This window comes from Rattus rattus, chromosome 10 (assembly GCF_011064425.1).
Source record: "Rattus rattus isolate New Zealand chromosome 10, Rrattus_CSIRO_v1, whole genome shotgun sequence".
In the NCBI taxonomy this organism is placed as follows: Eukaryota; Metazoa; Chordata; class Mammalia; order Rodentia; family Muridae; genus Rattus; species Rattus rattus.
The window spans coordinates 59,848,587-59,875,208 of NC_046163.1; the positions used below are offsets into that span (position 1 = coordinate 59,848,587).

General features: G+C 46.5%; 1 protein-coding gene across 1 annotated transcript; it reads right to left on the reverse strand.

The window, feature by feature from the left end:
• Window positions 1-6,017: 6,017 nt before the first annotated feature.
• On the reverse strand, window positions 6,018-7,348 carry LOC116911471 (coiled-coil domain-containing protein 121-like). The gene has a single exon (XM_032915454.1). The coding sequence runs from the start codon at window positions 7,346-7,348 to the stop codon at window positions 6,377-6,379; it is 972 nt and encodes a 323-aa protein (XP_032771345.1). The 3' UTR covers window positions 6,018-6,376.
• Between the last annotated feature and the right edge of the window lie 19,274 nt (window positions 7,349-26,622).

Consider the following 26,622-nt stretch of genomic DNA (forward strand, 5'->3'; position numbering starts at 1 on the left):
TCAAATGGCCAAAAATGTGGAATGTGGGGGACATCTGATTGGAACTACTATAAAGGTGTGTGTGTGTGTGTGTGTGCCTGAATGCTGAGATTACAGGTATGTGTTACTCTACCTGGCTACTAAGTTCCACTTCTTAAAGGTCCCCCTACCTCCCTATAGTGCTTTGATGGTGACAAGATGGACCTGTGAAGACCAGTCACCCAAACTATGGCAGTAATTAATACCTTTAAAAACATTTACATGAGTTTAAAGAATTTTACAGTGAAACATATATCATTTAATATACAGCAGAACATTCAATATCGTTTAGTAAGGAAACAGACTCGGTAATTGTCATGATAATTGAAGCGTCTTTGTGCCGGAGGCCTTCCATTCCCTAAGGAGAAATCTCCAGTCTCTCACAGCCTTAGTTTCACACAGCGCCATCTACTTACTTGAGAGACTCCTCGGGTTGGGGACCTGAGTCTCCCATGATTTCCTTTTCAACCAGTGAGTTAATTTTGAATGAGTGGATAAATGAGGAGATGTGTATTTAATGACGGCAGAGAAGACAAGCAAGGAGGTGTATTATCATCCCGTTGTGACTTGGGACAGTCCTCTCCTAGTCTCTCAGTTTATCCACATATAATAGCAAGTCTGCTTAAATTCATCTGCACTCCAAGAGACAAGACAAGCAGGACAGGAAAGACACAGCCCTCCCCCTGCTTATGAAGACTTCTTCACATTTCAGAGTAAGGTGGCAGTGGTTTCTTGAATGGAGGATGGCAAATTCCCAGTGGTGCCTTAGAACAAACATGGGGTTACTGAAGCACAGCAATCAGTGGTCCTCAGAGGTGCTCCGCCCACTTGTGTGGTCGTCAGAGTTGCTCCGCCCACCTGTGTGGTCGTCAGAGTTGCTCCGCCCACCTGTGTGGTTAACAGAGGTGCTCCGCCTACCTGTGTGGTTGTCAGAGTTGCTCCGCCCACCTGTGTGGTCAACAGAGGTGCTCCGCCCAACTGTGTGGTTGTCAGAGTTGCTCCGCCCACCTGTGCGGTCAACAGAGGTGCTCCACCCATCTGCGTGGTGTTCACCTGTTTCTGCTCCCCGACCATGGGCTTTGGAGGACAAGAGGATCAGATGACACAGGAACCTTATACTCTCTGTTGTGCTATAACAACCTCTAAATACACAGAACTCTGTGTGTGTCCTTACAGCTAAGGTCCAGGAAATTGGAACAGGGGACCAGACAGTTGTTACTGCTTCTGGTTGGTGGCCAGTTGTGCTTTGCCACACCCATTTTATTCTTGCATAATGTTTACAACCCAAACAAATAAGAGAAGCCGTGAGTGTAGTTCCAGTGTGAATTTTATGTTTGGCAGACTTCTACTACTATGGGATGCTATCTTTCAATATCCCTTAGTCTCTTGTTTCCGTGTCACCAAAATAATGTTTTTATTGTGCATGGTTAAAAATTTAACATAAAGCACTTAACCTAATGTCAGTTCTGCAGGGAAGAAGGCGGGCGCATCGCCTTACAAAAGCCAGTTTACCTCCATCTCTGTAAGCCCAGAGCTCAAATACTATCAGTTGCTTAGCCATAGTAAAATCCCTTCTGATCGCTTTTATAGCTTCTGTGCTTTCCGTTTAAAACAAGAGTTCTTTGTAACAAAATAATTTCAACTCTGATTCTTATTTAGAGTAAGTGTAGATGCCTTTCTGTAGCAATATTTCAAAGGCTTGCATAAAGTAGTTGTTAATGTGCAAAACTGTACCAATATATACAAGCTAGCTTATTGCACAAATAGGAATCTTATTCGTCTTAATTCCATAGAGGGAAGAGGGAGGGGGACATCTATTAAGCAGCAATTTGCCTGCCACTTTGCATGTATTACCTTATTTAATTCTGAGCAATTTTGCAAGTGAGCGAACAGAGCCTGGGAAGTGTTAAGTAATCTGTACCAGATTTAGTGTGGAAGGACCAAACATGTCCCCTGAGTCTGTTCAACTTGAAAATATGAACTTACCCCCTTACAGATTCTAGGAACCCAGTGATAAAAGCATGAACTCCCCGCATCTTGGCCTTGAGCTGCAACTCTTCCTCACCTTCTCTCACCTTCAGAACGGTAACTAGGGTTCAACCTTGGAGTCCCCTAGTGTGTGAGGTTTCCTCCAAGTTTTGGGTTGCGTAATTAAGTGTGCAAATTATATTTTAATTTTTTCTTTCGCTCTCAAGAGGACATAGCAAAGGAGCTGGAGATGAGAGTGACTGTGAATGGTCACGTGGTGTCCTGACGGACATTGATTTCTCCCATTAAAAAAAAAAAATCTATCTCCTGAGGGACTCTATCTTGACTCAGAGAGGCACCCAGCTGTAAGAAGCTCCCACAGGTGCTCTCCCAGACTTCTCGCACTCTGGTGTGACACCTGACCTAAAGTGAGCAACTTCCATGGGGACTTTGAATGGGAAGGTAATCGGGGCCTGTTAGAGCAGGAGCATGGACCGTCCTGCCCCTCATAGGTTCTGTCAATGGCTGAGACTGCAGCATCCCCTTAGAGTCAAGCACGGCACAACCCACAGGAGGGGGGCTGTCTTAGGACTCTGCTCCTTGGTGGCGCTTTGCTGTAGTCTGGGTCACCCCAGGGACTTTCAGGTACGCAGGGAAGAGGGCCTATGTCTTCTGGGGTGTTCTAGAATCTTCCTCCAGGCTCCATAGACAGAGGGTACAGGAGCTTCCCTGGGGAAACTGAAGCAGAAAACCTGGACAGACTTCTTTCTAGTTACACACAGGGCACATTCTCTCTCTCTCTCTCTCTCTCTCTCTTCTCTCTCTCTCTCTGTGTGTGTGTGTGTGTGTGTGTGTGTGTGAGAGAGAGAGAGAGAGAGAGAGAGAGAGAGAGAGAGAGAGAGAGAGAGAGAGGGCATTGGCAGGGGCCAGGCATGCCTCACCTGTGCCTCAGGCAAGGTTTACTGCCTTGGTTGGAGCTAAGGAAGAGACAGGCATCAAGTTATAACCAGTGCCATGTGTTGACACCGTGGTTCTTAGACCTGTGAGAGGCAGTGAGCCTTTAAAAGACATCTTCTCATCACTGAGAGGAGGAGAGGCTTGAAAGGGACATAAGGACCTCAGCCTCTTCCTAAGCCTGTCCTATCTCAGTTTCTAGAGAAGTTTTACTTTGCCTCATGCTGTCTCCATGATGCAATTCTTTGCTTAAAAGCAATGGGGCTTAGGTATTAAAGTCTGAAACCTCCAAGACTGTGGAGTCATATTGAACCTTTTTCCCTCCTAAACTGATTGTCTCAGTTATTTGTTACAGTAACAGAACGTCAGCACAACAGTGAAACCTTTTTCTTCTACTACTTCTCTCTTAAATATTCTGGTAGTGATTCTGAGTAGTTTCTGCCTGAGAAGTATTTGTCAACACAGTGGAGTGGACATCTGCTTTTGGTTTTGAGTTGTTTTGTTTGGTGGGGTTTTTTTGTTTGTTTGTTTTGTTTAATGTTTTGAGAATGGTATAGCATCTTTCATTAGGGAAATTGTTCAGGAAGTATATTTAGTCTGATAGGGCTGCTTTTATCGGCACTGTGGGCTCCACTCTTTGGATCTGTTCTAGAATGAACTCACCCCAGGATAGAGGCACCACGCACGATGACAGCATCCTAGGTAAACAGACAGTACGCTTGCCACCCAGGTCCTCGTCACAGCTGGAATGATTGCTCTAGCATTTCCCTCCCCCTTACAACTCTCTCTTTTCGGGCTGGGGAGATGGCTCAGTGGTTAAGAGAACTGACTGCTCTTCCAGAGGTCCTGAGTTCAATTCCAGTAACCACATGGTGACTCACAACCATCTCTAATGGGATCTGATGCCCTCTTCTAGTGTGTCTGAAGATAGCAATGGTGTACTTATATAACTAAAATAAATAAATCTTATATAAAAAAAGAAGGGGTTGGGGACTTAGCTCAGTGGTAGAGCGCTTGCCTAGCAAGCGCAAGGCTCTGGGTTCGGTCCCCAGCTCCAAAAAAAGAAAACAACCCTCTCTTTTCGTTTGCACTAGAGCTTATAAAATAAAACCAAAAAAAAAAAAAAAAACTTAATAGATTTTCAATTATATCATGGGGGGGAGTGTGTTGTTTTAAAAGTAAAACCAAAGATTTGCTTTTGAGTTGAGAAGAGAGAGGGTTTCAGGCATATGGAGACAGTATTCCGAGCTGCCCCCTTTTCTCTTGTAGCAGCTTGGGGGCTGGGGGGCGGGAGATGAGGAACAGGCAGTGTATTTCCCAGCAACCGTGCAAAGAGAAGCACAGGAATGCTTTGAGATTCTGCCCAACAAGGTAATAAAAATCACTAAGACTATAGGACGCCAAGCAGTGTGGTGGGAGACTAGAACTTCAAGAAGCCAAAGGAATTCTGAGAATGAAGACCAGGCATTTAATATGAAGTAGCGTGTGGGTTGTTTCAGTGTAAGCCAGACCTTCATTTTTCTTGAAAAAATCTGCCTCACATGGTTCTTGTATGATTGGATGGGAGCGTGTGTGTGTGTGTGTGTGTGTGTGTGTGTGTGTGTTTGTGTGTGTGTGTGTGTGTGTGTGTGTGTTACATGAGTGCTCACCATTAGGGAACAGGCATTATGATCTGTCTGGTTACTGAAGAACACTGATGGGGAAAAGCAGAGGGGGAGGGGGCTCCTTAAATAGCCAACTGGAACAGAGGCAGCACCCTCACTTCCTAAGAGGCTCGCCTGGAGGTGTGGCTTCACTTTAGCCCCAATACTTTCGATAGCATCTGGCTTGCATGATCGCAGATTCACAGTCAACACAGGCAGGCTTTGATGGTGCAGGAAGGCACTGGGAAAACCTGTGTTCTTCTAGGGCAGGGATTGGCACCGCTCCTGTAAATAAAATCTTACCAGAACCTGACTAATCTGTCCTTTGTGTTTCTTGGGGCTGTTTTCCCCGGTGGGGCTGAACTGATGCCCCGTGGAATCCACAGGAAACACAAGGCCTTATATTTGTATTCTCCAGGCCTTTAGGGAAAAGATTGCCTCTCTCAGCTCTAGAGGCAAGAAGCAACCTGTAGCAGTCCATCAAGTCTGCCCATTGGTTAGACAACATAAAAATGGCTCCCGGCATACAGGGAAAAGATCTGTAGTTAGCCTCGCTCAAGGTGAGCTTTTAATACTTACTCCACGAGATAAGAAATGAAGTACAGGAAGGCTTTAAAAACAGCCTTTGGGCTGTGGGCTTCTCCTCTATAAACAGTAGGCAAAGTAGGGGGCCTGGATTGGCACCGTGGCAACTCCCCTTACCCAGGCTTCCCTCTCTACCTTTCAGTTATCTGTGTTCAGTTTCAGTCCAAAATCAAATGGAAAATTCTGGAAAGAAACGATTCACATATTTCGTGTGTCTGAGTAGTGTGGTGAGACCTTGTACCATCACATAAGGGTCACAATTCATCCTTGCCCAGAGCGTCCATGTTTTATACACTACCCACCTGTTAGCCACTGACGTAGTGGCCTCACCCCGAGTCATGGTGCTTATGTTATTGGCCTGCTGTACCTCATCACATGCTTGTCCTATCACTTCAAAAGGGTGGCAGTAGTATAGTAAAACATTGAGGGATATAGTATTTTTATTGTACTTATAAATCTGGAGGGGTATTAAGAACTAATTACAGGTAAATTTTGTTTTTAACAACACTGTTTAACCGCAAAGTATATGTATTCACCAGCAATGCTAAAAGATGATGATGGTGATAAGGCACATTGAAAAGCCAAGTCACCTTTTAATCCTATTTAAAAAGAACCTATTTTACATATAAATAGAGCAGAAAATTCTGAAGAGTGCCCTCGAAGTTTTCATTACCAATAATTTCTGAGAAACGTGAAGTTGGCTATGTCTTTTCCCTATACAGGGACATCACCCAAATACAAGACTATTCTTCCAGACCAGAACCCACAGTTCAACAAAACAGTCCATCATAAATGCAAATACGCAACCCTTCTAAACAAGCAAAGCCCTACAATTTAAGATTCCTATTTGCTTCAAATGGCCCAAAATACATAGAACGTACAGGTTATACACCGTACTTTGTGGACTGCAGAGTACACACTAAGAAAAAAAATAAGCGTGGTAAAAATACATGTCCTAAGTGGGTAATCTGAGGATTTCAAATGCTACTATAAAAGTGGGTGGTATAACCCATTAAAAAATTTCCAACTGTTCTAAATCTCTGAGTCTACGCAGCCCCAGGGACACGGACAGCCAGGACCTGGGTCCCAGGCTAGGAGCACAGCCCATGCTGCCTCAACCGCCCTTTGTGCAAGCGTTTCTAGTCTCCACGAAGGATACTTGCTGGATTGTAGTTATTCCCTGTGCTCCAGTTCAGTTGTAGTAGCTCTTACTTTAAACTTGTTCTTGATTTGGTGCTCAGCATGGTCTTTGAAGTTCTCTGTTCCTTGAGGCACGGGTTGTGACGATGGTGATGGCGTTCGCGTTCTGCCTGCAGCCGCTGCCGCCCTCTGGTCAAGGCTTCTAGGTACCACTGCTGCTCCTTCATCAGCCGCCGGTGCTTTTCCAGCTGATTCCTCACAGCTTCCACACTGCGGTACTCCTGGCTCAGTTGCTGAAGCTCCTTGCGTAGCTGCTGGTTCTCCCTGTGGAGGCTGCCACAGAACTCAGAATGAGCCTGCTTGGCTGCTAGAGCCAAGGCCTTGTACTTCCTCGTAAGCCCCGTGGTGTTGATCTGCCCCAGCTCCATCAGGTGTAGTTCTTCCAGCTCCTTCTCCATCAATGCCTTTTCCTGCAGGAACCGGAAGTGTGCCTTCTGGTCCTTGGCCGCAGTCTCACCTCGGACTTTCTCTTGCTCCTTCTCCAAGCTCTGTATTTTCATGTCCTGGTCCTCCTTTACTTTGTAAATTGGCTTCAGGGCCTGCAACTGCTGCTTCAAATCCTTCTGGGTCTTTCTGCCCTGCAGGAGCTGGGCCTGAAGAGCTGCATTTCTCTGGTTGTATCTGGACGCCAGTTCTTGTCTCTCTCGTTCTATCTCGCCACATTCTTGGATGTACTGCTTCCACAGCTCCTCCTGTTTCTTTTCACACTGTTCCTTATTTTTACGCAAGTATTCCGTGAAAAGCTGGTTTTCGGCCTGCACGCGGTATTTTTCCTCTAGTAGCTGCCTGCTGTCCGTCAGCAGCCTTTCCCGCCGGCATTTAGTTTCTTGGATTTGCTGGCTCAGCTCCTTCAGCTCCACCACTGTCTTCCTCTTTACCCGTTTCTCCAACCTCGTTAGCAATTTTGGCTTGAGATACGTATTTAGAATAGTAAGGTATGGTGTTGGTGGGGGTGCACCTTTAGGGCTCTGGGCAAGCATGTTCCCAGAATCCCCCGGTCAAGGAGAGTGACTGCCAGGGAGCAAGGCAGTTTGTTACTTCAGGGTACAGCATCCTGAGCCAATGTTCCCAAGGTTTCTCCCTCTGGTGGTCAAGGCGACCAAGCTACACGCAGCCTGCCAGGAAGTCGCAGAGCTCACTTAGAGCAGCCTCAGAGGCTGTCCAGGGCTGGCTTTGATCTCTGAGTTTTCACTAGGAGCCCAGAGCTCCTGTTCCAAGCTGGCGAGCCCTGTCCTGGGGAGCCCTCTGGTCTTGCCCTCCTGGGACCTGTGCTTTGCCTCCTCATACCCTGTCCACAGGTCAGCGTGCCCTTCTGTTCTCTGCACACTAGCAGACGTATAGCCAGACTCATCTCTGCAGTGCTGGGAGTGTGGGTCTGCAGGATAAATGGCGTGACCTAGGGCTGGGGAGGGTTGTTTGCGGATCCTTGAGTTCCCTGTGTGTTGTTGAGAAAGGCAGCATTGTGGGACTTTGTTCATGGGCCGTAGGGAGCGCAGAAGAGACTGCGACAGGCAGAAGGCCAGGAAGAAAGGGAGTAGGTTTCTGAAGACTGGAGTGCCCTTAACTCCAGTTCCTTCAAGGCACCTTGGTCTAGTAGGCTGCCCCAAGTGCATCCTCGGGGCACTCTGGGTACTACTGACCATGGAGTGGCACCCCTGATAGTGAGTTGAAGGCAAAATTGCTGGGTTCTTGAAACCTGGAGCCTATAAGTAACTGGAAATGCCTGCATCTTATGTCTAGGATAAAGAGTTGTGTGACTTTGGGCAACTTGTTTAACTGAGGTGCATTTCTCCCCTGACACTTGGGATTTTGACCTATCAGCTTCACAATGCTACCATACATTACTTCATCTGATCTTTCCAAAAACGTTAGGTGGAGAGTACATACATTATTTCCCCCACTTTAGCTATGAAACCCCACAAAACACAGATGCTAATCCCCAAAGACCACATCCTAGGGTAAAGAAGGAATAAGAATCAAAGCTTCTTGGGTTAGGGTAGGTAAGTTTCAATCTACTCTATTTTTCTCAAAATAGTTATTGAGGAAATCCTGCCCCCATTTTTCTTACTTGAAAGACTTAATTTTTTTTTACAAGACTTTAAGTTAGACATTATTGTCATGATATGTAAAGCAACTTGTCCAAGGTCCTATAGAGTTACTAGAAAGTTTACCCGTCTTCTCATGCAACAAATGGGCAGATAGCCTAACACCCATTTCGTGGGTCAGCTGGGGTATACTGCTGAGTACGCCTAGAACTTCCGAGATTGTTTTCACCCTTCCTTATCCCATGCCCAACTCTTCATTGTGTTGTGGCTGTGTGTGTGTGTGTGTGTGTGTGTGTACAGTGTGTGTGTGCAGTATGAGTGTGTGTGCAGTATAAGTGTGCAGTATGTGTGCTGTATGTGTAGTATGTATGTATGCAGTATGTGTGCAATGTGTGTGCAGTATGTGTGTGTTCAGTGTGTATACAGTATGTATGCAGTGTATGTATGTGCAATATGTATGTGTATAGTGTATGTGCAGTGTGTGCATGCAATATGTGTGCAGTATGTGTTGTTCAGTGTGTATACAGTACATATGTGTGCAGTGTGTGTGCAGTGTGTGTATACAGTATGTGTGCAGTATGTGTATATACAGTGTGTGTGCAGTGTGTATATGTACAGTGTGTGTGTGCAGTGTGTGTGTGCAGTGTGTGTATGTGAAGTGTGTGTATAGTGTGTGTATATACAGTGTGTGTAGTGTGTATATGTACAGTGTGTGTGCAGTGTGTATGTGCAGTGTATTCAGTGTGTATATGTGCAGTGTGTGTACAGAGTGTGTGCAGTATGTATATGTGCAGTGTGTGTGCAGTGTGTATATGTGCAGTGTGTATATGTGCAGTGTGTGTATAGTGCGTGTGTGCAGTGTGTGTATATGTGTGTGTGTGGGGGTCATACTCAGCCACATGTGCTTTTCTGACTCACTTTCCTTTCTGTTAGACAGTCACACTGTTTGTTGTCCAAACCAGTGCCAGAAAGTTCCGACAGCTGACAGAACAGTGTTTTTCCTCCTGTTGTTCCAAGGAGGGCAGAGAAAACAAACCTGCCTGACTTTTAGAGTTTGCCAACATATTCAGCCCAGATTCCAAGTCCAGGCCTCACCACACAGTGTGTGAGGTGGCTGAAGCTGAGAGGGATTTTAGGCCAGGCCTGTATGGGTGCCGATGGCTGTCACTAGTAAAGTCCATGTAGAGCATCTGAGGTGATCTAGGACAAACAGTATCACTCAAGATTTCTGAACCAGGCGTAAGATTCCAGAGAATTGCTTCATGTGGGTATATGACTGCCATTTTAAGGACTACCCTCTAATTACCTTCTCTCCCCTCACAAAGAAACCCTCTGCCCAATCCTCAGAAAGTGCTGAGAGGGATCCTTCAGATGCTAATGTGGCTCAAAGACCTGCCCAGCCTCTGGCACTGACTGTGCATGGGAAGTCCATGTCTTCTTCTCTTGGTATGAGCTGGGAATGTACAGCCTATCTCAGGAGGGCGCTTTCTGCAGACCCAGTTCTAGTGGTGCCAAAGCTAAGGCAGACAGCAGAGTCTCCTGTATGCTGTTCAATGTTCCCATCCTCGAATACGAACGAGACCTCTTAGCGTTCATGACGATCATTGCCACAGTAACACTGAGGTCTGCCCCTGGCTGAGCTCCTGCTAAGCACTGTCTTCATATATTAATTTGCAGTCCGCAGCATAGGGTGGAGAAGAGGGACCTATTATACCATTTTTACCAACAAGGATGTAGAGGCTCTAAGAGGTAACATCTTCATCCAGACTATAGGTAGTTGGATCTGTCAGGCTCTATGACCCCAGACCCCACCAGCTCCCTTGGCAAGACTGTTGTATTCTAACAGAGTGCTAAATGAGTGATTCCCTAACTGCCCCAGGATTCTTCCAGCGATGGCTTCCCGGACTGCTCCCTTGAGATTCTAGTTTGGGTGTTCTAGAGAGGAAAAAGGGACCTGGGGTTAACGCACTGATTCGTGCCATCAGAGTTGGACAAACACAGTAGTCATATCCCCTCACCCCTCAGCCCCAAGCTATAACTCGGCCTGTACCGGATGCATTGGAGATATGAAACCACACAGCTTTTAGAGTCACTGTCCCCGTGAAATCTAAATATAAGAAGACACAAAGCCTACATCGGGTAATAGCTCTGCTTCCTATGGTCCCTGCCTTGATTTCCTGGAGATTCAGGATGTGAGACACAGACGAATGCCCATCGCTGGCCTAATTGTGCTAACTCATCTGTTGGAGACGGGCTTTAGCAGATGCCAGCTGTGAGAAAAGTCCAAATAAACCAAAAGAGCCTCGGCACGACAGTACAAGCAAATTCTCTGGCCGCCAGACTTACACACTGGTGATTAGCTGGCGACAGCTGCAGACGAGGTACAGCAGTAATGAGCCAGGGTGGGCTAGGCAAGGCGCAGGCGCATAGGCAGTCTCCCTTAGAGCTAGGCTAGGCTAGAGTAGGCGCAGGCGCATAGGCTGTCTCTCTTAGAGCTAGCTAGGCTAGGCGCAGGCGCATAGGCTGTCTCTCTTAGAGTTAGACTAGACTAGGAGCAGGCGTATAGGCTGTCTCCCTTAGAGCACCTCCCAGGCCTCGAGGGACAGTACAGGACACTGGTGCCACACGGAGTATCAAGGCAGATGTCTTTAAAAGTCTCCAACTTAAATTTAGAGAGATAACTATGAGAAATCCTTCATGCAATGGCAATTATGAGGATTAAAAGAAAACTGCAAAGCAAATCCATGCCCAGGCCATAGCAAACCTTTTTCTGAATTAAAATAGAGAGGGAGGATTTTTATCTAATGTTCTGAATGGGCACCCAAACATTGAAAGTTTCATTCCTGGTTGTCTGGGATGAAAATGTCTGGTCCTACAGTTACCCCGGGAGCCCCTTCTGTCAGGGTCAGTTTGCTCTAATAATTATTTTTAATGACTCTGGTTCTTCTTATTTAGGAGATGCGTCTGTTAGAAGAATCTGGTTCAAATGCGTATGATATAGATACATAAATAACAACATTGGCTTAAGAAAGGAAGTCCCTGGCTGGGGACATGGCTCAATGGGTTTGCTTCCTGTGCATGCATGGGGATTGAGTTTGGACCCCCAGAACCAACATAAAAGCCCGTATAACTCCGCACATCTGTAACTTTAGTGCTGGGACTACACTGGCACTGGTGGAGACAGGCAGCTTCTGGGGGCTTGTTGAGCACCAATCTAGCTGAAACAGTGATCTCTGTGTTCAGTGAGAGACCATGTCTCTAAATAAGATACACAGTAATAGTTCAAAACACCTCTGGCCTCCATACCTACACACATGCGCGTGCACACACACACTCATATACATACATGCACACACATGCATACACACATATACCCACATGTCACACACACATAGACACAGACACATACACTCATATACCTACAGGCACACACATGCATACATACATATACCCACATGTCACACACATATAGACACAGACACATACACTCATATACCTACAGGCACACACATGCATACACACATATACATACACACATGTCACACACATGCATACACATATACTTACATGTCACACACAGACACATATACTCATATATACACATACACTCATATATATACATGCACACACATGCATATACACATATACATACACATGTCACACACGTGCATACACACATATGCACACACACATGTCATACACACACAGTAAATACATAGTTTTAAAAAGATTGGTCATCTTATTAATAAGGCAGAAGGGAGGAAGGGTTTTGAAGCCAGCAAGCAGTCATTTTTCCATAAATAATTGTGTCCTTCCCCAAAGAAGCAGGTCATAGGTGATTATATTGCTGTGTGTAAGGTGGGACCGGACAACCATGGGAATCTTGGGGTAAGCCTTCCTTTTCTGTCTTCTCTGACATGAGGATAAGATGCTCTTCCCTAACCTCATTCAGCCATTGCATCCCAGTGCCACCTCCCGCCAGGTTTCATGGAAAAGCTGTGCCAAGTGCTCAGTGAGACCTTACATCCCCTCGATCCCATGAACACGTTACTCAGGGGTTCAGGAAGGAGCTCGCACTTGCGCACTGTCAGGTACGTTCTGGAAGGTGGATATTTCCTGGTACCCCAACCAGGAGCTCTATTGGTGATTCTGCTATTGGACTCCACCCACAGGAACATTTCCCATCATGCTATGGGTCTCAAACTCCCGGTATGACAGACATTGTTCCACCCATATCATGTTTGGACCAGAGTTCAAATCTGATCATCTACTGTCAGTGACTCTAAGGAGACACCATGATGGTGGCTGTGGGGAGAGCTTGCCAGATCAAAGGGTTGAATATTCAGGTCAGTAAGTACATTCAGTAGGGATTTGCTCCAGGTCCTTTGTGAGGGGGATGGGCTTGTCATACCCATTTTTTAGATTAGGAGAAAAAGGCTTGAGGCAGCCACTTGCTCAATGTGAACCCATTAAAATGTGATGTAATCCGGTTTTGGGTGTCAGATCCTTCTCACTCCAGAGAGGGCTCACACTCCCTACCCAGTACCCTCTGAGCTTCCACAGAACTTCTCCTCAGGCCAATACACTTCCTGATGCTCCTCACAGGTAGAGGAAGCCAGAGCAGTAGCACGTGACTGTGAGCATCGCAAGAGCAGCCATGCTTCCTTTTGCCCCTCCTGTGGGAATTGAGCAAGGCAGAGGACTTCATGCCACAGGGATCCTGGCCAATTGCTCCAAAGCAGGGTCTGCCAAGGGTCAGCCTGCAAGTGGCAACTAGGTCTTCCCTTCAGAGTCCTGCCACTCTTCACACTTTTAAGCAGTTACTAGTGGTGCTAAGGAGCCAGCAAGGGTGACAAGTAAGAAATAATTTATTCCCTTCTCCAGAAGCTGAGGCTAGCACCTCCTGGGTGACAATCTCTTCCCACAGGGACAGATTGCAAAACTCAGCATCCTAATGAGTGGCTTGCCCTGGTGCCATGTGAAGCCAGGGGAAAGGTGTTATTCTCAGACACAGTCCCCAAGGCTGGGTCCCTGGGGACACCAACCACCCAGCTACCTAGGAATATTTTCCTGGGGCTGTCAGAGAAGGGTTGGCTTAGAAAACCATGTGGAACTTTGTTTGCTGCTCTGTATTTTAACTGTTGACATTTGGGTTCTGGGGCTGTTTGACTCACTGTCTCAGAACCACTTTTGGGCGGCTCCACCAAGTTTAGACCTGCACAGTAGACTCCATCAGAATGAGAGTTTTCGATGACAGTTCTTTAGTCCAGATCAATTTCTCTGCATGTCTCAGACTGTTTAGAAGGGGGAAAAAAAGAACTCATTGCTCAGGAGGTAACAAACTTCATCCTGGAATAAGACTGATTTCTCCACTGTTTGCACAGCTGGCCTCTATAATATAGTAAGCAAAATGTCGAGCATCACATATTCCTATGATTTATGGGTATCAGATTGAGCAAATAAAAATACATAACATTATCTAAATTTGAATTTCAAATCAGTGCTTATTTTTAATAAAACCATATCATAGGCAATGTTTAGCATATGGCCTACTTAAAAACTACTTGATGTTTAGAAAATTCAAGGTTCAGGCACACACAGCATGGCTCAGTAGCAGAGTAGTTGCATAATAGGTGTGAGACTCTGCATTCCATCACACAAATACACACACATACACACACATACACACACAGACACACACATACACACACAGACACACACAGACACACACATACATACACACACACACACACACACACACACACAGACACACACACACACACACACACACACACACATACACACACACACACACACACACACACACACACACACATATACACACATGCACACACACACACACACACACACATACACACATACACTTACACACTCACACACATACACACACATACACACACATGCACACACATACACACATATGCACACATATACACACATAGATACACACATGCACACACATATGCATACACAGACACAGACACACATACAGACACACACACACACATACATACATACACATACACATACATACTAGAGAGAGAGAGAGAGAGAGAGAGAGAGAGAGAGAGAGCGAGCGCTCAAATTCAAATGGGGCTTCTGTATTTTATCTAGCACCCTGACTTATATTAGAAACAACGCCGAGACACACACACGGCTGCTTTTGTTTGCTTCACAGGTTTTTTTAAAGCCGCGTTCTATATGCATGAAACCGAGGCAGTCAAATAGTCCCACACGGCTTGCTTTAAAGCTCCTCTTCTTCTGTTGTTTCCCTGCTTTATTTCCCAGTTCCAAAGCAGCCATTTTTAGCTTCTCTAACTTACATTTTTTTCTGGCCAGGGTTTGTTTATCTCTAGTTTTCTAAGTGTCACACTTACATAGGGGAGTTGACTCTCCGCTTCAGATATTCTGTGTTGATTTCCTTCTGTGGGACGGGATGAGGGTTCGAGCCTCTCTTGCTTCCTGCTCAGGTTGGCCTCCCGCCTCCACGACCTCTGAATGTATTTGTGGAATATTAACCTGCCCTACACCTGACGCTGACATTGTTATTATGTCATGTTCCCAGCTGAGCTGTTCATAGTTCCTTTGGGATATAACGTTTTGTGAGTTTTGTTTTTAAGGTGAACACTGTGTTTTGCTTGGTTTTTAAGAAGTTTTTTTAAACTGACCTGTTCATAAACTCTCTCCCAGTTGTATATGTCACTGAATATTCAAAACGCGAAGCCTCCTCTTTCTCCTTTGAGATCTCAGTTGATCTGTTGGCCACCTGCATCTGGGATCTCTCTTCTTCACAGTACCCATAAGAGCTTTCTATCACTGTAACGAATATGTGAGACAAAGTTGCTTAAAAAGAGTTGTTTGGTTCACAGTTGTAGAAGATTTCGGTCCCTGATAATTGGCTCTGTTCCCTCACATATGCGCCAGCATACGGTGGGGATTGGGGGATGGGAGGATAGGGGGCGGGAATGTGGGGGCGGGAAGCATGATGGAGTAGGACTGTTCACTTCATAGTTCAGTGCCAACCGCGATGAAAACAGAGGCCAAAGTCCAGCGGTTCCATTTAAGACTCCACACCCAGCTCTCCTATCTTCCGGCAGAATCTAAGGCTGGGGCCCACCCTTTAACCCATGGGCCATTAGGAGCCTGTAAGGGTCACGCTGTAACAACCGTCTTTCATTCGCATAGCCTTTCTTCCTAGATCACCTGTTCCCTGGAGCACTGGCCCCAGCTTGCGCTCTCACTCTCACTCTCACCTTGATGTAGTAAATCTTCCGCTAAGGCCCAGATCACTACTTGTTGAGATAAGAATGAACCAACCAATGAAAACCATCTGTATGTGGACCATGGCTGGAGCCCTGCCACGGGCCCTTCACCTTGCCCTGCACATCACCAACCCCTGCCGATCTCCCAGACTTGCTGTCAAGTCAGGCTGCCACGTTGTTTTCTCTGTGCAACGACAGAGCAAACAGCACTTGTGAGTTGATCCATGGAGGACACGGGGTAGGAGGCCTGAAGGTCTGGAGAGATACCCAGCCCCTCCTGAGACCCCGTGGAATCTCAGCCCATCGCAGAGCCCGCATGTCTGGACCTGACTGACTCCCACTATTCCAAACAAAGCCATCTGAATGAGGAACCGCTTAAGAGCCATTAGAAGCAGCGGATGCTACACGCTTTAGAAAGCCGCTCCAGCGTGATGAGTAACGGAGACAAGTGGACGCTCGCTTGTGAAATTTGTTTTCTTAGCCCCTTCTTCGGGAGTGATTAAATAAAGCGCTTAGTGATTTAGCGGATTGATTCACTCCTAATGAGTGTGGATCGCTGTGGAGAGGATGTGTTCATTCTCTCTGTCCAGATTGCAGCTTGCCAGAGGAGGCTTCTCCGTTTCCCGAATCAAAGCCTCGATTTTTCTCATTCATTTTTCTGTACCAGAAAGAATAACCTGGTACACTATGGGAGTCTGACTGCGACTTTTTTTCTGGCACACCAGATGCGTGCCCCGGACGTCACCAGGTCTGGCCAGAAACATTTGCTGCAGCTGTCCAGCATGAATGAATGAATGAATGCATGAATGAGTGAATGACATGTGGTTTGTCTCCAAGGTGGCTCTTAATCTTTCTCTCTCCCTTTCTTTGTCTCTGTATAGATGCCTGTCTGTCTCTCCTGTCCTCCCTCCCCCCCTCTCTCATTCCTTACCTTTACTTAAAAAAAAATCATTTATTCTGTACTTTCATAATAAGAATGAGGATTGGTTCAACCTGTTTCATGGATGGAGAGAATTCACACATGGCTTGAAGGAAGCAGAAGCAAGGAGAATTTCCTCTGAACAGCGTGGTTGACGAGAACCTGAGGATGTACAACTGAGAAGCCATGAGAAGGGAGCTGAAGACGTGTGGCTATGATGAATACCAAAAAAAAAAAAAAATTCTACCAAGTAAGGGGGAAACTAAGTTGTTATTGTGGATGTTTAAAAAGGATTCTAAAAAAGTATTTGTATGTTTGTGTGTGCCTGCCTGAGTGTATATACACCAAGTACATGCAGGTGCCAAAGGGGGCCAGAAGAGGGCGCTGGAGTCCCTGGAGCTGGATTTACAAGTGGTCGTTAGGCACCTGATATGGGTGCTGGGAACTGAACCTGAGTCCTTTGCTGGAGCTTTTAACTGCTGAACCATCTCTCCAGACCTGAAAATGAAAAAAAAAATTAATAATGTAGTTGCTTATATGATATATTTCTCTGTCCTGCTTTGAGGACAGAATCCTATATGAAGTTAATATTATTTAAGAAAGCACAATCTAGAAGGCTCTGGCTTGGGTTGATAATATAATCTTTGAAGGTAACGATTGCTGCAGGAAGTAAGCGTTAGCTCTGCTAAGTTCCCAAAACCAGGTCTTTCTGTTCCAGATAACTAGATAAAGTGGTTATGATTTCTGACAAAAGAGAAGGGGAAATTGGAAATCAAATGAGGAAAGAAGTGAAGGAAAGATACGTGACATCAAATGTTAGGCGACAGAGAATATTTAGCTGTATATTCTTCAAAACGGCAGCAAATCCAATAAAGACCGAGAACTGAGAATAACGGATATGAATGTGCCTGGACAAAGATGGGTAAGTCAGCCATCAGGAAAGCACTGGGAAATCTCAGGGCTTACCAGCATTCTCTCGTTCTCGTCAGGCACATCCTTTCCCCCTGTCCCATCTGACTTGTCTGAAACACCCTTCTCTTCTGGGGAACCCCCTCTCAGGGTCATGGGTGGCTGTGGTACCCATAGCTGCTAACCCCCTGTTGCTGGAATGGTTTGCATAGTCTGTGGGTAGTTCATTGCTTTGGAAACCATTCTCTTTGTTTCTGTAGCCCTTGCAAATGCCCTGACAGTTGGAAAGAGTGGATATTTTGTAAATGATGGTTGCATGGCTTGGTAAATGGCTTTAACTGTTGTTTAATGATCTTATTGGCTGGCTTTTGAGTTGTAATTTTTAAAGGGCACGACACACATTATCTCATTTGCTCCACGGATCCTATTATAAGCAAGCAGAGAGAGTGGTAGCACTTAATAGAGTTGGGAAGGAAAGTTCAGTCATTTTCTTTTAAGGCTTTTAAGGAGGGATTCAGCTCAACGTCACTGGCTGTTGTTTGATGAGAAAAAAGAGTAGCCTGTCAGAATCCCTTTTGTGAGATCCTAGAAAAAAAAATCCTAGGTTACATTTCTATTCCTTCTGGTTATCTTGAATTATGAGCAGATGGTCTCATTTCCTGAGTCACAAACTGTAAAGCCCATGTACAGTAGATGGGACCATCTTTCGAAGTTATAAACCAAACCCACTGACAGTAACATGATAGTGAAAACCTGCTAACAGTAACATGTTAACACAAACCCACTAATGGTAACATGTTAGTACAAACACATTAATAGTAACATGTTAGTACAAACACATTAACAGTAATATGTTAACACAAACCCACTAATGGTAACATGTTAGTACAAACACATTCACAGTAACATGTTAGTACAAACACATTTATAGTAACATGTTAGTACAAACCCACTAATGGTAACATGTTAATGCAAACCCCCTAGCAGTAACATGAGACTGGCAAATCCATCCCTGTTCTTGTCTCTGCCATGGGCTATTCCTATTGTTAAGACAGACTACCATTATAACATTATCCCTCTGAGACATGCTTGACTCGAGACAGGACTAATGCTGGAAAGGGTCTGTACTGGGATCTAATGTTGCTGTCTCTGCTTTGTGGTGTCAAAAGCTGTCACAAGACTAAGATTCCAGGAAGAAAATGGAGAAAAATGGCATAGTGGTTAAAGCTGAGAACTGCTCTGCTTTTCAGCGCACACTTGTCCTCCCCTCCGGACAGGAGGTCTGATGCTTTGCTGAGGCATATCTCACTCCACATAGTTCAGTTGAGTGGATGGAGCTCCCAGAATAGGCAGTTGAGCCAGACAAGTACCCAGGTGACCTCTGCCTAGCCAGTGAGTACCCTCACGCTCCCCAGTCACGGTGATTGGCTCTGGGCTGCAAGTGAGACTTCCATTCCTCTAACCCTTAGAGCAGAGAGATGGTGCCTCTGGTAGGGATGCTAAGTGGTGGATATGAACCAGATGAGGCAGAAGGTCACCAGTGTTGATCGGTTCTGTCTGAATAAGGCAGGGGTTGGGGAGAATAGAGCTGGCCGTGGGCTTGGTCTGGATGCCCTAGTTTGAGTCACAGAGTACAGTCCTATCTAACATCAGGCCTACTCCTTGCAACTGTTTCAGTTTTATAAGCTAATACATAGGCAATGAGCTAGCAAAGTGTCTCTCTCTCTGTCTGTCTCTCTCTCTCTGTCTGTCTCTCTCTCTGTGTGTCTCTGTCTCTCTGTCTCTCTCTATGTCTCTGTCTCTCTCTGTGTCTCTGTCTCTGTCTCTGTGTGTGTGTGTGTCTCTCTCTGTCTCTGTCTCTCTCTGTCTCTTTGTTTCTCTCTGTCTCTCTGTCTCTCTCTGTCTCTCTCTGTCTCTCTCTGTCTCTCTCTCTCTGTCTCTCTCTCTCTTTCTCTCTCTCTCTTTCGTCAGTTGGAGTTCTATTTCTGTTTCTTATTTGCTTTAGTGACTCAGAATCCTGACCAAAGCGTGCAGCTCAGGGTGGTGTGGGAGAAGGCTATTTGAGACTCAGGAAAGGGAGGCCTAGAAGTTGTTTTGGTTTTGATGTCACAGCATCCAGGAGGGAAATAGGAGAGGAAGAGAGATTAGAATCCGTACTCGACTTGAGAGGATGACGTGGGTGGCAAGGGCGCAGGCAGCAGCAATCGGTGCGGTTAAACAATTCACAGAGACGCTGTTTGCTGCCACCGCAGGTGGGCATGGTGCTTCAAGGGGCGTGCAGTCGTGGTTTGGGAAGACACGTGGCTGCTGCCGTCAGTTGGAAATGAGACTCGAAGGGTAACTGCAGTTGCTTTGCCTGTATCGGAGGAGCATTTTGCTCCAGTCGGTATAAGACGTGCTGCTGGGGTAGGAACACAGGTTTACATTGTGCAGATCCTCATGACTCACGTCCCTGTGCCTTTCACGTCTGAGAGGGGTGGAGAGAAGCAAGCAACAACAGCCGAACTAAACTCTCCCAACTGGAGTCTTCACTCTGGGGTCCATGGCGTGTGCCTGAGACTCTCAAGCCCCCTTGGGATTCTGTGCAGAAATTGCACTTAATCTGTCTGCAGAGAGGGTCCAGTGTGGAGAACAGAAAAGAGTTTACTGGATCCGAGGTAGCCACCTGAGCCATGTTGGCCAGTTAGCTGCTGCCTCTCGTGTAATTTAAGGCACGAGAATAAACAGCTTCCCTTCAGTCTCTGAGAGAGATAGCCCTGAGGAGTGGAGCCCCAGAAGCTGAGAGGCTGCCATGGGGAACAAACAAGACCCCCAAGACACATGGTCTCAGAGACAGACCGCACCGCTCTCTGGGTCAGAGCCTCATGCCGGGGCTTGGTTAGGGGGTAGTGGGTGATGCTATGAAGTCTTATTGTCCCCTCCTGCCATCTGTGATAGGCATCTAGATGTTTGCGGGCCCTGTACCCTGCGTTGTTGTTGAATAAGCTGTAGTTGCTGTCAATTATTTGCAAGTGAGAAAAAGAGAAGTTACGCTGATTGTTCCGAGTCCTTTCCCGGAGTATCGATGATTCTTTGATTGATGGGAGAATTTTATGGTTTATTATCAAGAACTTTTTAAACTGTCAAGACGGTACAGAGTAAAGCACATTATACCCTAGTTCTAAAGCCATGTGGTGTCTGTCAGTTTAAACACTGCATTTGCAACAGTTTGAATGGAAAAATTTTTAAAGGCGCCTTCATTGTTGATGTGAGCCACTCACGTTACGTCTTAAAAAATATCAGACTTAAATCACAGAGCACAAAGAATTCTCTCATGTGCCCTCCATTTAGATTCCTACCCTCGTTTAATCATCCTTTCTGTGTTCACATGTACCCCACACATGCATGTACCCCACACATGCAGGTACCCCACACATGCAGGTACCTCACACATGCTTGACCCCACACATGCAGGCAGCACCCCCACATGCAGGCCCCCACACATGCATGCACCCCACACATGCAGGCACCCCACACATGCAGGCACCCCACACATGCAGGCACCCCACACATGCAGGTACCCCACACATGCAGGTACCCACACATGCAGGTACCCACACATGCAGGTATCCCACACATGCCTGCACCCCACACATGCCTGCACCCCACACATGCAGGCACCCCACACATGCAGGCACCCCACATATGCATGTACCCCACACATGCAGGCACCCCACACATGCGGCACCCCACACATGCAGGCACCCCACACATGCAGGCACCCCACACATGCAGGTGTCCCACACATGCCTATACAAATGGTGACTTCTGAAGTGCTTAGGAATAACCTCGACTGAATCAAAGTCCACACCTTCCCGAAGCAGACCTCGGGCTGCACACCAGCCTTTCTTGTCCCTCTCCTTACTGTGTCTTTGCCTACAGTGAGAGAGATGGCTTTCTTACCTCCTTCAGTGCATGTTGTCGTCTGGTCAGTCCTAGAATCCATCTAAGGTGGTGCTAGCACTAGAAATGGCTTCAGAAGCGTGGTCCATTCCAGCGGTTCTCAACCTTCCTGATGCTGCGACCCTTGAATTCGGCTCCTCGTGCTGAGGTGACCCCCAACCATAGCATCATTTCCTTGCTGCTCCATACCTGTGACTTTGCTACTGCTGTGAACCATAATATAAACATCTGACATGCAGGATGTCTGATATGCAACGCCTGTGAGGGGGGAGGCCCACAGGCAACCACTGGTCCACTACCTGTCCACATTTCTTTAAAGCAGATAATCTTGCTTTGGGCCCTGCTCTTTTAACTATGGCCCTTCTTTTATTTATAGTATAACTAGGGCCTTTGTCTCTGCTTCTATCCCATTTTGAACTGCTCCCCCCGACCCCCGAATTGGGTCTTGACAATTTCATTATTGATGATGATGATGGTGATGATGATGGTGATGGTGATGATGGTGATGATGACAATGATGATGATGGTGATGGTGATGATGATGATGATGGTGATGATGATGTGCTCTGAAATTCCAAACTACACAAGCAATAGACTTAGTAAAGGGTCCTTCTTCCCTTACAGTCTTTCTACCTCACCTTGTCAATAAATTGCTTTTGCAGCTGTCCTCCTTGTAACGTCCTCTTGCAGAGAAAGCCTTTCTCATCTATAACAGTCTCTGCTTTATAGACATTGTTGCCCTCCGCCTTTGTTCCCCTCCTGGCACTGTGACCTGGGAAGTGCTTCGTTCATTTCTGTAAGATCCTCCCTGGTCTTCTTTTCATAGCTGCATGCTGTTCCATTGTCCTCTTTGTGTGACCACTGTCTCATCCCAGGGCATTGAGGTGGCTGCTGAGCCCTGCTGCTCACTGCAGGGGCTCCCAACCCGGGCTAGCCACTGTCACCTATCAGTCTGTTCTTACCCTGAAAGGTCTTGGCACAGAGGAGGCCCTACAGGCCCTGGTGGTTTCAGGGCTTGTTAGCCTATTGCAGGCCAAAGCCAGATGGCCAGTGAGCAGTAACATGCAGCTGCAAAGACAAGGGGTTGGGATTGGGGGTGTGGAAAAGCAGAAGCCACAGGGAAAGACAGGAGGAAGGGAGGGGGAGGGGCAAGAGAAAAGGGAGCATCAGAAACTAGAGAGGCTGCTCCCTTGGGATAAGACAAGCAGGTTGGACCTGGAGGTCGAGGCTGTTTGCAAACTGGACTGTGGGATCTGTGCGCCTGGCAGCATGTGCTCAGGTCGCCTAAACTATAGCCATGTCCATAGCGCTGCTCCTGCACCAGTAGGGACACTATGGTCTGCTGATTCCTGGTGGCTGCCCCCTGCTGTGGCGGGGGTCTGGGAACAAACCCGGCCAGCCTGAGCCCCTTCTGGAAAGAGGAATGTCCCTATTGCTTCTGACCCACCTGGAGAGCTGACCTTGTGTCCGCGTGGACGTTCTGCTCTGGTGGATGCCGAGAGGGCAGCAGGTTCCCGTGTCCTGTTCTCCCTGCTGAGGAGCAAGCAAGCAGCCTGGGACGTGAGCGGGGGTAGCACATGCTCCAGGCCACCGTGCTAGATTGTAGGAGACGGCAGACTTCTCTCAGCTGTGGTAACTGTGGTACCTAAGGCTGGTGATATGTTCTGAGGACCACAGGAACACTCTCCTTTTCACTTCTTTTAAAATCAAAAGGAAAGGTCTGGTGTGGTGGTGCAGGATTGTAATGTCAGCCCTTGGCGGGTGGAGGCAGGAGGCTAATTCATCTAAGTGAGACTTTGCCTCAGGAGTAAGAGGAGGAAATATCAGTATGATAATTACAATATCAGTGTAGTATAAATGCTTACATTATTATATATAAAATATAACATATAAATGAACTTATAATAATAAATGTGTTACAGCAAACCCTGGGATATATTTATCTTTGTATAATCACAGTGGTTAAGTATAGCGGTTGCTATGTTTGCTTGGAGGTCGACAGAGACAAAGTGACAGAGCTGAGACCAGCGGGTCTTCCTGTGTGCAGTGTTCTAGCCTAAGCCAGGTGAACATGGAGATGTTGGAACTGGAGATGGCTCAGTGGTTAAGAGCATAATGCTCTGCTCTTCTCTCTCTCTCTCTCTCTCTCTCTCTCTCTCTCTCTCTGGCTGTCTCATTCTCTCTCTTACATACACACACATACACACATACATGCACACACGTCTATTTAATCTGTGTGTCTCTCTCCTTCTTTCCCTCTCTCCTCTCCCCTTTCTCATTCTTATCATTACCCTTTCCCTATCTCTCCATCTCCATCTCCCCCTCCCTCTTTTCCTCTGTCTCTCCTCTCACTCTCTCATCTCAACGTGTGACTCCTTTCTTCTCTCCTTTCTCCCTCTCTTCCTCTCTCTTCCTCCTCTTCTCCCCTTTCTCCCTCCACCACTCGCTCCTCCCTTCCCTTGGTCTCGCCAACCTGTCTCTAGAAATACCTACATTAAAGTTGTACTGCCTCTCGACTGTGAATGAATGAAGGATTCATCTTGGATTGTAAGGAGAACTTACTGGAATGTTCTTCGTGCCTCTCGCCTTTCCCCTTCGTTATTGTAACATCTATTCTGGACACCACCAAAGGCAGCCTGAAGAATAGGCACTCACTGGCTGCAAAGAACCCAGATCAAAGGCTGGGGCTTCGGACCAGGCTCTAAGCAGGCCTGTTGGGTGGTGGAGCATGGAGGGCAATTGTGAATACGAGTTCGCATGGCTTGATGCAGCTCCCTGCATCTCTCTTATTTCTGCGAGTTTGTGTGACAAAGCCTGAAGTTAGCTCCTCCAGGTCTTAGGGGTCCATTCTCCTGCCTCCGTGCCTATGTAAACAAGATCTGATAGCTGCGTCTTGGGCCGGCCCACAGAGGGCTCAGTCAATCATGGCGGTTTTTTTTTTCACGTTCCTCCTGGGTGATTCCCACACATGAGGTGATGTTTCAGGCCCTTGAGAAATGGGATTTCAGAATTGTCTTGCCTCTGAACACTAGAGTTCGGAGGCAACACTTAAACTGAATATTCTACAAGGCAAAATGACTGATTAGAATTCTCTTTCATGATTGTAGAAAGTTAGAATGTGGCAGATCCAGAGCTAAATTACCTTGGGCTGTCCTTAGTCCCCTGAGAGCAATCCCTGTGTCTGACCTAATACCTCTTTGACGAGCAGTCAAACTTCTGTAGTGTATTCTTAGCGGATCACTAATTGCCGCCAATCCCCAACGCTAGGAGTGTCCGCAGCCAGCATCTGAGCCTACAGCAAATGCTTTCTCTGCTTAGCTGTAACTCGCCTACCTGTGGCTCCACCAGTCTATTTGGCTTGATATATGGCTTCCTTTGTTCTGTAACTGCCGAGAGCACATGCAGTCACTCAAGTGTGGAATATTGTAATTATCATCCCGAATGCCTGTCATCGTATTTGGCTCAAGAATAAGAGATCCCTGCTCTCCTGGAAGTGAAAGCTGTTTTACCATTGCGCCTCTCAGGATTAAGTCAGAAGTTTTTTTGTTTCCTAAAGATTACCCCCCACCCCATGATGGTCAATTGCAGCGTTTAAGAGGAACTTCAACCGAAAACATTTTACTTTTAGACACATCTCAAAATAAGACACAGGAACTCAGGGGAAGGCGAGTATATGAATTCTCGTTAGTATTCGAATAACAAATATAAGGAGCTCAGCAGAGTTAGAAAGAGGTCTGACTCCTCGGAAATCTACTTAACAGTTTCTGGGGCACATAGAGGAAGCCCTGGCCGTGTTTAATTAAAAACAGTGTTTTACATTGCTGGGTCTGCAGCAGAACTGTGTTATGTCCTGTGGGCCAGAAAAGAATTGAATGGTCATTTATAGGGTGCTTGTAAATTTACAGGGACAGCGGCCAAAGGAACACATGGTATTAAATGGTCACCAAAGGCACACATAAGAAGTCATAATGTGTTTGTGGAGGGGGGCTGTGACCCCTGCTTTCCCTCCCCAGGGCATTTCCTCATTATCACTGCTTCTACATGAGAGGTACGGTCAGGGCTCTTCACCTAGAGTGTATATGTGTGTGCATGCACATGTGTGTTTGTGTGTGTGCACATGTGTGTTTGTGTGTGCGTGCATGTGCAAGTGAGTACACCAGTATCAGTGTGTGTGTGTGTGTGTGTGTGTGTGTGTGCGTGCCAGTGTCACTGTGTCAGTGTGTCAGTGTGTGGGTCACTGTGTGTGTGTGTATCTGTGTGTATCAATGTATATATGTGTGAGTCAGCGTCAATGTGTCAGTGTGTGTGTGTGTGTGTGAACCATCATCAATGTGTCAGTGTGTGTGTCTGTGTCTATGTCAATAGTGTGTTTGTCTGTGTGTGTGTGCCAGTATCAGTGTGTGTGTGTCTGTATGTGTCAATGTATGTATGTGTGTGAGCCATCAGTATGTCAGTGTGTGTATCTGTGTCTATGTTAGTAGTGTGTGTCTGTGTTAGTGTCAGTGTGTGTCAGTGTCTGTGTGTGTCTGTGTCAGTGTGTCAGTGTGTGAATGTCAGTGTGTCAGTGTGTATGTGTGTGTGTGTGTGTGAGTGTGTGTGAGTGTCAGTGTGTGGATATGGGCACATGTGAGTGTAGGTGCCTGAAGAGTTCAGAGGATGCTGGATCCTCTGGAGCTGGAGTTGGAGGTAGTGGTCAGCTGACACGTGGGTCCTAGAAACAAAACTCAGTGTTCTTAATGGCGCAGCCATCTCTGCAGCCCCTCAGGTGAAGTGACTTATAGAGATGTAATGTGTTTGTCTGATAAGAAAACACAGCTGTGGCCACGTGAGAGCCATCTGGAAAGTTCTGAACCCCCGGGAGGATTTCCCACCTAGCATCTCTCTGTAACTCTCTCTGTAGCTCTAAATACTCCAAGACGGAGCTTTGAGACAGGAAAGTCTCTGCTATCCGAAAGGCCAGCCTTGGGTAAACACATTCCCACCTGTTCAGTTCACTGACTGGAGCAGGCACTCAGCTGTGCTGTAGGCAGTCTGATGGGAGAGGGTGCACATCAAGTTCACCCCTCAATGGAAGGTGTCACACATGCTTCGCCCAGGCAAATCTTAAAAATCTATTTTGCACAGACTTATAAAAGCTTGCAAAAATTAACATATGC